This window comes from Pteronotus mesoamericanus, unplaced genomic scaffold, assembly GCF_021234165.1.
Source record: "Pteronotus mesoamericanus isolate MK-2021 breed Mesoamerican mustached bat unplaced genomic scaffold, CSHL_Meso_final scaffold_232, whole genome shotgun sequence".
Lineage (NCBI taxonomy): Eukaryota > Metazoa > Chordata > Mammalia > Chiroptera > Mormoopidae > Pteronotus > Pteronotus mesoamericanus.
In genome coordinates this window covers 8,333,912-8,351,581 of record NW_026555311.1, presented here as the reverse complement: position 1 = coordinate 8,351,581, position 17,670 = coordinate 8,333,912, and the positions used below count along the sequence as shown (strand labels likewise).

At 32.1% G+C, this 17,670-nt stretch overlaps 1 protein-coding gene across 1 annotated transcript in view; it reads right to left on the bottom strand.

The window, feature by feature from the left end:
* The window catches only part of TBCK (TBC1 domain containing kinase), a 173,375-nt gene that overhangs the window by 85,081 nt on the left and 70,624 nt on the right, over window positions 1–17,670 (bottom strand). Inside the window, exons 19-20 of the mRNA XM_054591648.1 lie at window positions 16,396–16,479; window positions 8,281–8,366 (exon numbers count right to left, since the gene is read on the bottom strand). Of these exons, the coding sequence (XP_054447623.1) occupies window positions 8,281–8,366; window positions 16,396–16,479 (170 nt within the window). The remainder of the gene's footprint in view (window positions 1–8,280; window positions 8,367–16,395; window positions 16,480–17,670) is intronic.

Sequence of the window (17,670 nt, the reverse complement as noted above, 5' to 3'; positions counted from 1 at the left end):
AGATGTATTTGAAATCTGGAGCAGTCATTACAAGATGGATGTGCTCCAGGTTTATGCATGACAGATGGGCAGTAAGTTCAAAGGCTATTACACATTCACATACATACACTTTTAAAACAGGAATATATGGAATAATATTTTGAGTTTGCTATCTTGAAATTCTTACTAAAATTTTTTAAAATATAGTTATTGATTTTAGAAAGAGAGGAAAGGAGAGACAGACAAACATACATCAATTGGTTGTCTCCCATAAATACCCTGGCCTGGGATTGAACCTGCAACCTTCTGGTGTACAGGAAGACGCTCCAACCAATTAAACCACACTGCCCAGGGCATTTCTAAAATTTTTAATTAAGTTATTTTTTACTATGCCTTTGTTCTACTGCTGCAAATTATTTTAAAAATGGCTTAAACATATAAACATAATTTAAAAGGTCCATTGGACCCCAATGGTAAATGGTTCATTTTCTTTTCTTTGTATATCAAAGGTTATATTAGTTACATCTTTTGCAAATAATTATTTTCTTAATATTAAAAAAGCATTAAATAAAAACTAAGTTAGCTGCATAAACATATCATTCTCTTTTATTTTACCTTGACTTATAATATTGAATTAAAAAACTGCAAAGTAGAAATTAATAAGATCACTTGGACAATTTAATGCTTCTGAGATCCACACTATCATTTCTGGGAAGGGTTAATTAAACTTCCAGAATAACTTTGAATTATTTCATAGAGTACAATAAAATTTTTTCAAAAATTTCAAACAAAATTTTAATTTACTTTGTATTTAAGACTATAAAACATGCTATGCAGTATTTTCTAGGAGATAGAAAAGTAACTTAAAAAACAAGCAAATAAAAAAGGGTTAAAATTTAAAGTAGAGAGTAGAAATCTCACCAACTCACACAAACAAGAAAGTTTTTATTGTTGTAAGCATCATATCTCCTCTGGCAAAGTATTCATTAACTGAGGCAGCAAAATAATATATCCATGAGAGCTTGTGATAGAATGCTTTTATAAATGTAAGTCATACTAATATAATCAAAGAATTAGTGAACATAATCAGACACTAATAAGTAAAACAACACCAATAATGGTTAACCTCTAACATTTGTTTTGTACCTGGAATTGTATTGAACAGGTTATATTATTGTCTCATTTAATCATCACAATAATTCTATGAATAGGTAAGATTTATTACAATCAATATTAACAATAACAGGACTGTGCACAATAGACAGTAACTTAAGTATTTAGCTAATAAGCTGAAGAGTCAGAATTAGAACCCTAGCACATTTGACATCAGCACCTGAGTACTTACTCTCTATACTTGTTTTCTCAAATTATAGTCACACATCATTGGAGATCATCAAGACCCTTCAGGAGTCCATGAATTCAAAGCTATTTTCATAACATTAAGATTTTTTACTTTTTTTTTTTTACTATATTATTTGAGCTAATGCTACAAAATCACTGGTGGATAAAACTGCTGACACCTTATCACAAATCAAGGTAGTAGCACTAAAATATGAGTCATATCCTTTTGATGAATTAAAAATTATTAATTTAATTAATATCTTTTTAATGGTTCATGAGACAAAATGAGGAGTATGCATGAAGCAACTGTGCTGTGTACTGAAGTATAACGTTTGTCTTGAGAAAAAGCCCTTGGACTATCATTAGAACTATGAGTTAACGTGGGTGCTTTTTTCAAGAAACAACATTTTTTAATTTCCAACAATGACATGTAAACTGATTCTTCTCAGACCTAAATAAATATTCAGGCAGACATTTCTACAAAAATGAATGAAGTGAGCATGTCACTTCAAAAAAAATTTCTAGCTGTCTAATGAAGATTGAAATCTTAGAAAACTGGTATTTGCCACCTTTGAGCTTAGCAGCTTCTTAAAACTTAATGACTTTTTGGATGAGATCAGTAGTGATATTAAAGAATGTGATTTTTTGATATTATGTATGTTTTATAGTTGTTTCATAGTTGAAAGATCTACATAAAATTCAGCGAACCATTATTTTCCAAGTGACTGATGCATGACATTACAAAAGTATCTATGGGTAAAGGAGCCGTTCAAAGTGCAAGACACACTGATGAATTCGAATGTAACAGAGTATGAAAATTTCATTGATATGACTAGGCTGTCCATTGCAAATAAGCGTTAAGAAACTACCACTGTCTGAAAAGGCCTTAAGTGACTGCATGCTGTGGAAGGCCAGGTTTTCTTCATACACTTCACCAAAACAATGGATCATAACAGGTTGAATCCAGAAGCAGATATGGTAATCAAGCTCTCTTCTATTAAGTAGAGATGGCAAAAATATAAAACAATATCACTTTTCATTTTTTTTTGTTTTGGAAAACATTTTTCAGGAAAACACATTATTTTGGTTAATATGCAATGGTTTTTTATTGTCATTTTTAAATTAATTAATACATAAATCTTTAAATGTCTCAGTACATATTACTAGATATAACCAACACAAACAAGATCTCAGAATCCTTGATAATTTTAAAATTAAAGTGGAAAGGGGTCCTGAGACCAAAATGTTTGTGAGAACTATTGCATAATGCTATATAGTTCCTTTCATTTGTCTCTCAATTAATATAATGATACATTAGATAGGGAACAGAGTGGGAAGAATGACTGAAGTAAAGATTTACTAAACCAAGGAATTGCTGGATATTTAACTTGTATGTAGGTATTCTTAGAAAAAAGTTACCAAAATATTACTTTATCATTTTTTGGAACTGCAGGTCTTGGTTTTGAAGGTATGGGCCCTTTCTGAAAGGCAATTAAGCTCCATTGTAAGAAAGAGGGCTCAACAAGTCATACATATTCGAGGACCTTAACAAATCCAAGGTCAGTAGAATGGGGTTAGGGCTAATGTCAGGGACACCATAGCAGCAGCCGGATGAAAGGATGCATCCTATCACTCTTCAAATAAACTAGGACAAATTAGTGAGGACTACTGTTACGAAAAGATTCTAAATAAGATGCACTTTCCTAATTTATCCTGTAACTACACCTTCATAAAATCTAAAAAGCTCATTGTCAGTACTCTCAAATGTAAAATTTCTTTATGTAACAGTAACATGAAGGCCAGGAATGAATGAACAAATAAATAAAGCAAACAGACACTAAATACATGTACATTTCTGAGCAATCCTTTCACATTTTCTGTTAGTACAAACTCATCTGAATATAATTTGAAAATCACATTGATCAGCTTTTAAGTAGCATAGACATCCATTAAGATTACAGGTAAATGAAAATGATTTTGCCAGCCTACTTGCTTATCACTGAACTTACTTGCTCTACCTTTTATCAGTGACAGTAGGTTCAAAAAGCAGAGATTATACTGAGATACAGCCCTTATCATTTCTCTTAAGGTCCACCTGACAACTTTTCAAAATTTACATGTTGAATGCTCACCATAGCATTTCAGGAGAACAGTTTTGTTTTTTTTTTAAATAAAGAAGCATACTTTCCTGTTCTCATCTCAGAGGCCTGGTATACTTTCAGAGGCAGAAACATAAACCAAGATAAAATGATAAAAATCACCCTGGCCTCAATTTAGCCAAGTATACATTACTCACCCTATTTACATGTGAATCATATAACTAGCATGACATATATAATCTAAGCATCACTTCAGTTCACAATATCCCTAACAATTCAAGCTTCAACAGTGTTCAGGATTCAGTTCTGTGAAATGGAAAGAAGCCAGAAATGTCAGTCTTTCCTGCAATGGGAGCCTGTATTTCAATGATGGGTGACTAATGAAGGCTTACTTCGATAGGATTAGTTGTTGAGCCAGAAACTCAGTTTGGGATCTTATTACCCAAATGCCCACCCTTCCCCTTGATGAATCATCATTTGTATTGTTAGAAGTACAGAAAGCCCCCTAAATAATTATTTTAAATGTAAGCCAATGAAGACAATAATTCAAGGGATAAAAAAAGAAACATTGAACATATAAGCTAATGAAATGCAACTAAAAGTAAGTGATGATAGGAATAAAAAAGTTACAAAAAAATCACCATTTCCTCACACCTCTCATACTATTAATTGTCAACAATCTCAATATTAAAAATATCAAATCCAAAAAAATCCCACCAAGTCCGTTTTCAAAATTAAATTTAAAAAGCTTCAACATTTTCATGTTATCCACAGATAAGAAAAAGGTCAACAAAACTCAATAAAACAAACAAAAAACGGGATAAAAGATTTCAAAATACAATTTTCCTATTAACAATTTAACTTTCTTTGTTAAATATCTTTCATTTGCTCATTCTCTGTGACTAAAGAATAGTTGTAGAAAAGGGAATTTTCTCCAAGTTAAGATATACTTTCTGTCCCTTCGTTTATCTTTGTTTATTCCAGAGTTCTCAAAGGTGACAGAACCATTCCCTATAAGGTATTTGGAAATATATGTAGAGTCATTTTTCATACGTGTATTTCCTCATTACAATCAGGGAACTGCTACAGACATCCAGTGGCTGCGGTCAGAGATGAGCAGCACTTGCCTTGTACTGGACATTCTCCCATCCACACAACTTATTAATGCTTCTTAAGAACACACTACATTTAATAATCAATATTACTTTCATAATAATGCTGGTATTGAAGTGTTTTTACAAGAGGTTACACAAAATGCCCCAGTAATTAAAGGAGGGGATCATGGCAGAGAGGGAAGCATAAATAAAAGAAAGCTATTCTATCAAAATTATTAAAGTATTGAATAATTAACTCACCCTGTGCAGTAGCACATTTATAAAACACCAATGCACTCACCTACCCAGATTTAACATTTTGCCACAACTGCTTAAAAATATTTTAAATCAAATTAATATATTATCAATAGAATGTAAGGCTCCTTTGTACCACTCTTCAATTCAAATTTTCTCTTTTTAAAATTTATGTGTTGTACTTTTTATAACTTCTGCAAGAATTCCTTCCTAGATGGATTTTGTAAATATGTCAACCACATTAAAATCTTTCAGTCAATCTAGAATTTATTTTCATATATTATGTAGGACTGAGCTTTGATTCCTACCTCCTTTCCATGTAGTTACCTAATTGTATTCAGGGCTATTTATTCAATAATTCTTTCTTTTCTAACAATATTATTAAATTTTTGTTCATTCTTTATGAATAGCATATAGGTAATTTAAAAAAAAATCTGGAAATTTTTTATTAGGCGATCTAATATTCCTTAGATACTTTCTAGGTAAGTTCAGTTTTTCTAGGATTGGTTGATTTTTCTTTGTTCCTCTGGGGTCACACTGGACAGCGCTCCCCCAACCCCCATAATGGAAGGCTGGTTGGAGGGCCCCCAGCCAGAAGGAGTGTGTATTTCTTTGGAAATGGATTGTAATTCCCTCCTTATCTCCATTTGGGAGAGACTTCTTGTCCTGTGTGACCCCTTCTTGACCTTTTCTCTTTACATGTGTCACATGCCCCTTTGTCTGGGACCCTTAAGATAAGTCTTAGACTCAGGGAGGTGCAGTCCTGTTTTGTTGATCTGCCTCTGCCGATGCTCCCTGTAATGTGAGCAATAAAGGCTGTGTCTGCTCCATCCAGTCCCCTGCATTTTTCCGGCTTATTTGAATGAGCAGTCGAGATCTCTGGGCTCGACATCCTGCATTACAGTTCCACACACACACCCCCCTTCTATTGGTGTAAAAGTTATATGTTCTTTCTATTCTTCTAGTACTTACCATTAAAATTTTTAACATGCATTCATGTACTTCTGCATTCCTTGTGAGCAAAAACACTGACTGCTCTTTGTTCTGGATTATCTTTTCAAATATGATTATATAAGAACAGCCTTGGAAAATGAAATAGAATCTCCCTTTGCAGCAAAGGGCAGGTTTACTTACAGCTTTGAAAGAAAAAGATAGTGTTTTTTCTCTCTCTAGAGTAAAGGTAAGACATGCTTATTGTCAATTTTTAAAAATTCAAATTCCTTAAATTCAGGTTTCCTGTCCTATAATGTAATTCACTGCACATGCAGGTATCATCTGGACCCTCTATTTTATTTGTCTCAATGGGATTTGAGGGCAATGGGAACCAACACAGACATGCAAATGTTCAGGCTGCTTGCTCTGCTGTGAGTGATAAAGTCCTTTGTCTCTGACCCAGGAGTGCTGTGTTTTCTGCCAATATCCACGAGTCAGCAACAGGCTCACCTATTAGTTTTTAAGTAGGGTAAAATCAAATCCCTCACTGAAAGGATCCCTGACTTGATGTCTGATTATAATGAGCATATTTATTTTACCCTCAAACAGTGAAAACATAAGAATACTTTTATGCTGAGGTCAAACTTACTTTTACCTCTCATGTCATTGTTACTTAGAATATTATTTCCATCTTGTTGCTAGCCTTTCTAAAATCAATTTTACATATAAATATATCATAGTCAGAGATTAATTAAATTTGCGAACTTGTGGGGATTAGATGAATAGTTTATTTAAAGAGCATAAAGCAGTGCTTGGCAAACAGTAAACACTTTATGTGTGTACACATTATGTTTTAATAGTGTTTTTCACTCACCACTGCTTCTTCCATAATACAAAATTCAATTTTTCTGAATAACTAAAGGAAAGATAAATTATTTTTCCTTTTGTGATTCCTTTCTTAACAGCACCTATATCATGAATATATCTAAGGACTTAACAGATGGCTCTATAATTCTATACATATTTTTATGCATAAATGTTTTCTGTCAAGCCATTAACATTAACTGAACCAATGTACCTTTCTGTTCAGCACTGAGCATAATTAGGTGTTTTCAAGAAAATTTTTGGAAGTAATTATCCCTTTTTTAAAATCTGTATCTTAGTCATTAATATTTTTTCCCTCAAAATCTAACACGATTACCAACTTGGCAGTCAGCACTTCTACAATTTCTTCAACTCCACCAGATGATTTAATATAATGACACCATCTGTGTCATACCTCATATTATAATGTAAAGAGTAAATTGGGGCTACATTAAAATGAACATTTAAAACAAAAATATGTATACTGGTTAATTTTTTACATGGCTTTCATCTGTATTCATAATTATAATAGGTCTTGACCTTATTTTATATCTGTTTGTTTTATATTCTATAAGTGTTCTTTTGCAGCCCTCATTGACTAAACCATGTATGTATTCAAATAAAAGGAGTTTCTCCATAAGCCTAGAACAAATGACACTGTATATGTTAAGGGTGGTTACTTTAGGACTGATGATCACATCACAGTTACAGCAATATGTAATGAAGTAGGAGTAAGTATGCCCACATTTTAGTTTCCATTCTCCCACTGGAAGATTAACTAGACTGGAGGTATAGGGTTGTCAAATGATGAAATTAAACTTTTAACTCTGACTAATTAGTTTTGTTACCTTCCCAAACACTAAATTCTTATCTATGTAAACACTGAAATTGTCTACTTTTGACAATCAAATGAAATAACATTTATGAAAGCATGTTTCACTTCAAAGCACTCTGTAAGTTGTTTATACTGTGTTATTGTTAACACTTTAAATGTATTAATGGAATGTTAATATAAGCATTTTTCACCCCCAATCTTGATATACAGGTCTGTGTATATAAGCCTTAAGAGGAAAGGCATGAAGAGGAAACAAAAAAGGTTAAGAGGGAATAAGGAGATCTTTATCTCAAAAGGAATTTTTGAGGTTTATAAAAATCTACAACACTATATTCTAACTTCCTCTTAAAAGAGGCTTGACTCCGTGTCACATACTGCAGATGAGTAATAGGCTAGGCTCCACCCTTTACAAGTCAACTCTGACTTTTCACTGACTATGGGCTACTGAGAAGCTAATGAAGTAAGCCAAAATCTTGCAAAGCTCCCAAGGTAACATATTAAGCAAAATACAGAAGCTACTTAAGAATTCTCTAAGTTCAAATTTCTTACTTCTATAAAAATAGGCCCAAGTATCATATAATCTAAGTGAAAACACTTCCCAGCATAGGTTAATATAACACTAACACTGATGTGTTTTTCAAAACAATTTGATAGTATCAAGTATGTTAAGAAAAAAATAAGGTATTTTTCCTTTACCTAAAGGAAGAATGTGAAAGGTAACCACACAGACTTTATAACAGAAGAATATAATTAGTAGCAGGAACTTGTTCAGATGTGGACTTGTTATGACAACAAGAACTTTAAAAACAACACTCTTTCGTGCTGCCAATTTCTGCTTTATTTTTTTTACCTCTTGTTAATTAATGCACCAGGTACTTACATCTGGAATAAATCCAATCTCATTGAGATGATTGCTCAGCTCTGGATCATGGAACGCAATCATCTGGGAGAACACAGTCAAATACTCTGAAATAACAATAAAATGAAAACAATTGTTATTGTCACACAGTACCTAAATAAGTACATTAAGTTCATATAAGTTAGTTTTATTTACATTTTGAATAAAGTTTAATTTCATGAAGAAAATATACTTTAATAGATAATTCTGTTTTATTACCACGTTAGTAACTTACTGCTAATTACCAAACAAATACACCAAAAAACTATGACAGAGCTTTTTTCTACATTCAGAGCTATCAGTTCATTTCTTTAATTATAAATTATACATATGACAATGTTTCTTATTAAGTACTACAGATAAATTTTCTTTGTTAATATTAAATTGTATGTATTTTATTATGCTAAGTAAAATAAGCCAGGAGGTGAAAGACAAATGCCATATGATCTCACCTATAAGTGGAACCTAATCAATAAAACCCTCTGTGCCAGGCTTGGTCTAGGTGTTGACACCTGCGCTTTCTAGGTTGGGGACCTGGTCTGTCTGTCCCTTGTTTCTTTCCACTCCATGTAGTGTCTCCTTGACCACCAGCCTCATTGAATAAACAAGCCACTTTCTCTACCTACTCCATTTGTGACCTGAAGCAAGCAAAATATAACCAGAGACATTGAAACAAAGAACAAACTGACAGTAACCAGAGGGGAGGTGGGAAGGGGAGAATAGGGGAGAATAGGGGAAGGGTAGTCAAGGAGCATGTATAAAGGACACACGGACAAAGCCGAAGCGGGTAGGATCGATGGTGGGAAGCAGGTATGGGTGGGGCAGCGGGGAAGTGGCGGGGAGAAAATGGAGACAACTGTACTTGAACAACAATAAAAAAAAAGAAAATGTAACAGGTAACCAATCAATAAGGAATATTTTATAAGCAGTCACAAATAGAGTAATTAAGCATCAAATTTGTTTATATAGAGAGATATAGGCCTTTGGTCCCGTTCTAATTTATTCCCATCAGAGACTGCATTTGGCATATTCAGAAATAAGGATTAACATTATGTTAATCAGAAAATAGGAATACGGTAGGTGATTAAAATGTTGACTCTACTCCTTTACTAATTCATAGGGTTCAGTTGGAACATGAGGAATATTTTCTAAATTTTTCCATTTTTTTGAACAATTTACTATTATTGTCAATTTACTCACTATGCACTAATCTAAACAATATACTTGTAACAAACTATTAAAGGGCAAGTAACCAAATGTTTTTAAATATTAAAAAAATTAAAACATATTTCAAAAAAGTTTTTTGAGTTTGAAATAACAGTAACCCAATGAAAGTTTCCCCTTCATTAATAACCTCAACTCCTTCCTTCATTAAAGTTAGAGATCTATTTTCAAACCAATTACTTGCTGAAAATAACCTCCAAATATAATGTCTACCTTTCTTTTTTAGTTTTAAAGTTCTTTATTTTTAATGTTTCAACAAATAATATACAATTTTTGACAATCTGTTACTATGAGTAGCCTTCCCTCATTTTCCACAATTAAAACTTTGCTTATGATGACCATAATTATTTTACAATTATTTATCTATAAGCAATGTCACATATTTTACAAAGAAAAACATCAAGGCTGAAAAAAGAGAAAGGATGAGGAGGTACTGTATTCAGTACCACAATTGGCCCTGGCTGGGCACTCAGTTGGTTAGAGTGTCATCCTGTTATGCCAAGGTTGCAGGTATATTTATAGTCCTAATTTACCCAAAAGCCAGAGGTATGTGATATCAACAATCATAAGAATTCAATTACATGTTGGTAAAACCACATTGCTATTAAATTTTTAAAAAAGGAATGCTTGATTTTAAACCAGAAAAACATGGCTCAAGCAATTTTCCACCCCATTCTCATTTATCAAATATTATTCTTATATAAGTCTGATAAAAGTAATTACTATGTGAGATTACATGGCTAATTAAGGATCAAATGAAGAAACCTAATTTATCATGAAAACATTTTCCTTGAGTTCTGCCAAACATGCACACCATGGATGATTTATAGATGTGTTATAACATATTTGTGTTATAAATAATATAAACATACATGTATCCATTTATTTTATATATTATATATCATATATCATTTAATATATATAAGTCATAAATTTTGGTTGCTCTGGACAGGCTTAGAATCATTTATAGTATGGCTTGTTACATTCAGAAAAATATCTTACTTTAAAGGGTGGGTAAGGTAGTCACCCGATGCAAGACATCCTTGAAAACCAGAAGGCCGTACACTCACTGTATTCCCTACTATTGCCCAATACCCCAATATTCTATCATTAAATCATTCACAACAAAGATGTGCATTAAACTGGTGATATGTAATGCACTGGTTTTCCAAATACATAACCTTTATAGTAAAGCTGCATATTTTCCCTCTCTGTGATTGTTTGATGCGAAAGAAGTTTTATATTATATTCACATCTCACAACTGGACTTTAGACTTTGATGTCTGTCCTCCTTTCTCCCTTTCCCTCAAACACTTATTGAATGTCCATGTAGTGGAACCATACATCCTAGCTTACCTGGGAGAGTCTTAATTGCCAACTGTAGACTCAGTGTCAAGTGCACTTAGAGCCCCTTTTAACTCAAAAATATCACAATTTAGTTTTATAGTCATCCTAGCTATAGGTGACACCACATTAAAATGGAACATCACAACAAGGAAGATACTGACTTTGCCCTCAAAGGATTTAGAAAGATAGGCAGGGAAACAAAAAATTAGGGAAATTTTCACCTAATTCTCTTTCCCAGGTTTTTGTGTTATCTCCTTCTATCTTTCCTTTTCTGACTTATAGAAACCATATCTTACAATGGTCTCGATGTGAATATACCTTGATTTTATAAACAATACAAGAATATGTTTAATGTTGTGCCAAATTCCAACGATTGTTTTAGTGAACAAAATACAGTAGAATGACTTCAAAGAAGAGTGTAAAAGTTTTATAGGTCAGTTTCCTGGGTTGCTTCTTTAAGTGCAAAGAGATGTTAAAGTATAGCTGGGTTTTCCACAAAACATTTGCTCCCATTCTTAATAGCTAACTGTCTGCCTCTTTCTTCACTTGCCTAAAGCTGCCTTTTCTTTCTCCAGTAGCATAAAATATCTCTGTCCTCAAAGTTGTAAGCCTATTTTCCAATATCTGTTAAGCTATGCAACATATCCCTTTCAAATCTCTCCATCATTTAAATACAACTGGTACTCCAATATTCTGAATCTTAGAATGATTTTAGTAATCTTAGATATTATAGAAACTAAAACCCTGAGTTGTTAAATTAGCACATTACTTTTTAAAGTTCCTGTGTGTTGGTTCTTTGCCAACTCAATAGCAACATTGCAGGGGAAAATCTGATAGTGCTAAAAATGATAAATATTAACTTAGGCCAAAAGTAATTAAATTTATTATCTTAAAAATGGCTGCAGGTAACCAGTTAATAGCACCATGGTAAAAAACAAACAAACAAACAAACAAACAAAAAAGTCAGGATATTTTAACTAAACAGATAATTTTTCTCTCATCAAAAGAAGCAAAGCATTTTAGAGTCTTATGAATATGAAAATCCTATATTTTATGAATGACTTTAAAATAATTAAAGTTGCTCTTGAATATAGAAACTTGATTTCTGTAGAGACAAATGACTAAATAAATATGCACTTCTATCTCAGCTATTGATCAGTTTCATATGACATGTGAATTTTCCAGAACTTGAAGGGTGCATGAGATATTTATGTCAAACAAAATCAATGGTACTTTGAAGTTTAAACCTTAAAACACCATAAAACAAAACGGTGGAAAAGGACAAAAAAGTAAACCAATGAAATGAGAGCTGAATGTTTCTAATGCAATCCTAAGATAAACATTTGGAAGAAAAATAAACCACTGTTCTTCCATAAACTTTAGTAACCAATAATCAGTGTACTGTTTCAGCCCTTTCTTTAGCTCTCCATCCCTCTTTCCAACTGCATGCACCAGACGTAACTACTGGATGTTTTATCAACTCATTTTCACAATTTTACTGCAATACTTTTCCTTGTTCTCCGTCCTAAAGAATGTCTTTCTCCCTTTTCACCAATTCCTTTTCAAATTTCAGATTCACTAATAAGTATCCTCTCTTTTGTAAAACCTTTCCAGACATGCCATTTCTTCCCTTTACCACCAGTAAAGAAAAAAAAAAAAGAAATCAAAACAACCTCCTTTGCTTCTTCCTCTGCTCTAATATAGTTGTATATATGCTTATCTCATTGACACACAATTAGTATTTTTCACATTTATTTCCCATATTTGGCTATAAAATTTTTTGGGAAAGGGTTGAATGTCATTTACCTTAAGAACCTCAATTCCTTAGGCAGTGTCTGGGCACAGAGTTGGCGAAGAGCAATTACTTAATTGAAAGACTAAATTAATTGAAACTATTTTTTTTTCTTATATAACATACAGAGTCAATATAAACACCAAACAAATGACTTAACGTACCATGTCTATTGTTTCTTGGAAAAATACACACGCTAAATTTTTCATATTAAAGAACATTTATTGTAGCTTTAAAAAGTTTCAAAATTAATTATCAATTCAAAATTTTAAACACAAATTTATAGAAGTTATAACTAATAAAATTATTATTACTTAGAGAAATAATTTGGAGAAGTCTTAACTATAATATTCATTGTTTTAAAAGATATTACTGATGGATTAATCCAACTAAAAGGAGACTTTTTGAACTTTCTGACCTGTCTCTCAAAATTCATTTGATATATATTATGGTTTTTCTTGCATTTTCACAAATGAAACAAGATCTTTGTTTTGTTTACTTGAATAATAAGCCTTTTTAACAGTGTACTAAAAGAGTTCTGTAGTTAAAAAGTATAAAAACTATTTTTTTCATGTTGAAAATTCATTATCAATAGATAATTCACACCGATCTCAATATGAAACAATTACTGGAAAAACAAAACCTACTGTAGAGGTAATTTCCGTAGTTTCAAATAGGCATCTATACAGAACCAAAACAGGAGTCACTGTAATACAAGCTAATAGGCCCCTGAAAGCTGGTCATCCAGGGATTACCCAGCATCTAATACATTTTATAGCCAATTCATTTTGTAAGGTCTCTTTTAATGGCTTTTTGAAGCTTGTCCAAATATCTTTATCCTTCTTAAAGTATAGAAATCTACCTAGGCACTATGCTTTAGTAGGGGCCTGACAAATTTAGAAAAAAGATTATTTCCAGGCTTTAATATATGAAAGTACAGTTAATAGTACAAGTTCATGTTGGCTTTAAAAATAACAGCATTATATTGCTGATTTATATTTAACTGAGGATTAAGGAATCATCTTATGTATTGCACAACTACTAATGTTATTATTCTCTACCTTTAATGTTTTCAGTTTGCCTTTGGTCAGTATTTGACATATTATTTACATCGTATATAGCCTCTGAAACCTCCTCATATCATCCAAGGTGTGTTAAATCCAGTCAATTTTTTTTTTAGCAGTATAAATAATTTATTGCAAATTCTCTTATACCATACAATAGTGGGTCTAACAGTTCCCTCAGGCGTATTCTGGGATAGCAGGAGCAGGAGGTAGGGAATGTAATAAAAGTGAAAAATGTGAAGACAGGTTACTGAGGGGCACACTTCACCCTGTAACCTACTGGTGACCAATTTTAATGAACTAAGCTACCTTGGGGAGTGAGGAACCGGGCTAGACCATGAACCCTCAGTTCTCCTTTGGCCAGTGCGCTCCAGGTTTCTGGCCCTCCCTGCTGGTTCCTCATTCATGATCCTATTGGGATGAGGGAGGTATGGAGAGTTGATAAGAGCTCTAGTTGCCAGGTTTGTGGGTGCTACCAGTTGACCATGGGGTCCCCAGTCTACTCCTTGGCTGGGGAAATCCTATAAGAACTTGGATCGTCATTGCAGTTTCTTCAGAGAGAAATTACTGGAATCTTAAAAACTGCATCACCCATTCTATAATAAACATCTTTGATAAGCACAATAAGATAACTATGAATAAGTATGGAACGCATCCCAATTAGCAAGATGCAAGACATACTCTTAAAGGGTATTGCTTCATAAATTCTTAGAAGATAACACTGCATGACACTTGAAGTTGGATGGCTTTACTAAGTTAACCTACAGGAGAACAACTTCTTCCCTTTAAAAAATACTCATCCTTGACCAGAAAATATCAAAGCAAAATATTGTTATTTTCTAAAACACACTTAAATTAATCCCAACTTCATACAAGTCCACATTACATGCAGGTTATTAGGCTTATCCATTTCAAACCATTTCTAAATACAACTATAAATCAATAAAATTCCATTTTGAAATTAACATAGAGACACTGGATCATTACATCAATTTCTAGCACTTGTCTACATAGTAGACTCAGAGTTGTGAACATACTTTGGTGTGCTTATAAATACAAACACTAAATTTTTAAAAGTTTAAATTATTTTTTCTATAATTCAAAGTAAATTATGCTGGAAAATAATTATTTTTATGTGCTAAGCTATTTATCCATATTCTTTTCCTCCTCCTATTTTTAGCCTCTTTATCTTTTTAATTTACATATCTACTTCCTTTCTCATTACATTGACTTCTGATGCTCTGATTGTATACTGATTCCTAAGTAAAAAATTGTTAATTGAGGTCCCACTTGTTCAGGATGTTTAAGAAAGTGCACAGTGCCTGTAGTTTACCTGATTCTTGTATTCAAACTGAGTGAATTATCAATATATCAAGGCATAATGATACCAATATAGACAAAACAAAACACTAGTTTCAAGTTGTTGAAAATTTAGTAGAATTACTAATGCATATATTACAAAGAAAAAACCTAAATAAAAGTGGTATCTGAAAAGTGTCATAAAATTGATAAATGGGAAGAATATGAGAACAGCTTTATAGTCATTCTAAAAGAAATGAAGTATAAGAAAATTTCCTGCCCTTAAAACATTTAGATCCTTGTTGAAATGATAATACATAATACACAGGGTCTGGCACAAATAACACCTACAAATATTTTATTACAAAATCATAAGCATGCAATTCTGTAACATAACAATATCACACCCAAGCACAGCATATGACATTTTAGGTGAAATGTTCAAATTGCTGTCCGTCTCGTGTGAGACATCCCCATTCCCTACCAATCACACTCGATGGCGTTATTTCTGCCAGACCCTGTATAATGCCATGATAATAATATTAGTAAAGTAACTATAATAACAATAGCAATAAAACAGTAATAGTAATAAAAGTAATAGCCACTAGTGTTATCAAATGTTTCTATGTACCAGGCATTGATGTATTTTATTACATTTAAATTTTAAAAAAACCTTTATTTTAGATATGAGGAAAATTATACTTAGCTGACATATGTTATTTGCCCAAGATTACACAGTAAGTAATCCAGTTTAAATTGAAACAAAGCTTGCCTGATTCAAAAGTGTTTATTATCAACTTCTGTTACACTACTTCCAAAAAGGAGTTCAGAAAATTATATTGAAAGTTTGACTGTGTCTAGCATAGCCCTGAAAGAATTCACAAATGAATTATGCTATGACTTGAACTCTGAAGAAAGGTATAATTTTAGGAAAGTAAAAGATGGAGGGAGACTATTTTGGGTGTTCAAGCATGGGGAATGAAATGAATGAGAAGTGTTTTTAATATTCTGTTTATTTACATTACTAAATACTGTTTCATCTTTTTTACTAATTCATAACAGTCTTGCTGCATGGTAAAACTTTTTGTGGGCAATATTAACTGTGAGAGAGAAAAGTAGCAGGACTTCTATTTTCTTCAACTAGCATTCCTAAATTTGAACTAAACTGAGATCAGATACTGAATAGTCATTAGAAAAATACCACAATTCTTTGAGGACTTGGGAGTAAAAGACTAAACTTAATGATTTCTTCACTGGTTTTAGTAAGCATTATCACCATATTTTATTGGGTCAAAATCATAAATTTAATTGCATATCAGTTACTTAATTAAGTACATTCCCTTAAAAAGACAAGGAATGGTATTTGATTACCTTGTATTACATGTGAATTGTCTTTCAAGAAGAAGTTATACAGGTATTTGGGAATAAAAGCAGACATACAGGCATATGCCAAGGCTAAGAAAGAAGAAGGCAAAGCATATAACAAATTAGTTAATGGAATAAATGTTCAGTAGTCATTCACTCACTTATCACACATTCCTTGAATCTACTGTTAAACAAGAGTTATGTTAACAATTGAAGAAAACACCAATTTAAGGGAAAAAACCCTCTGCTCTTTAAAACAGAACATATTTTGGACAACAAAAGATAACCATCTCGTAATTTTTCCATTTCAAACTACTGTAGAAATTGTTATCCCACAATAATAAAAACTTTTATTATCTGAACTTATACACATTTTTAAAAAATCTCTCAATGTGGACATTAATAATGAACTACACAAACTTCAAGATATTTAATTTTTGTTGAGGCAAAAAAAGAACCTCAGAACTTGGATTTAGGAACACCACTCATAAATTGTTCTTTCAAACGCAGATTGCTTACTATTCTTGGATCAATATATGTAACAATGGACTATACCTAATTAAAAATATCAAACTTGTAGTTTAACAAGAAATATCATAGATCAGTACATTTTTAAATCAATTCAAATTGTGAAATGTTAGCTTTTTGGGAATATGCTATCTGTAACTCATTTCCAGAAATCTATGCAAAAATCTGACATAAAATAGAATTTGGAAAAACAGAAATTCTAAGATTGAGGCTTCTAGAGATTCACGTTATGTATATGGTAAATATATTCTATAAGTGATATTCTTAGAGACTTAAGTCAGTTCAGTGTAACAAACACAAAAAAATTACTATAAAAAGGTATTATAACAGGGGAATAGAAAACAGAAAAAAAATTAATCATTAAAAAAACTGCTAAGCAAAAAAAAGTATTACTATATTAGTATATAAATAAGTAGAATACAAAACATACACAAATACATTTCTGAAATGCAAAGTGCTGGGCTTAGGAGGGAGAATGAGAAAGTTTTCATTAAGGAGGTAGTGGTTGAAATGATAGGCTTTGGAGATAAAAAGTTAATATTGATATCTTTATAAATTGTTTAGGACATACAGACTAAAACTAATCACTAAAGATGTAAAAAATTTCTCTAATGTTTCATAAAAATGGTCACCATGGTAGGTGAATGTCTTAGAATAATCAGTCAGAGTCTAGTCACTGAAACTTTCCAATAATAAATTCTTCACATCCCCTAAATTTATATAGTAGATTACTTCACAGATATCTATGCTATT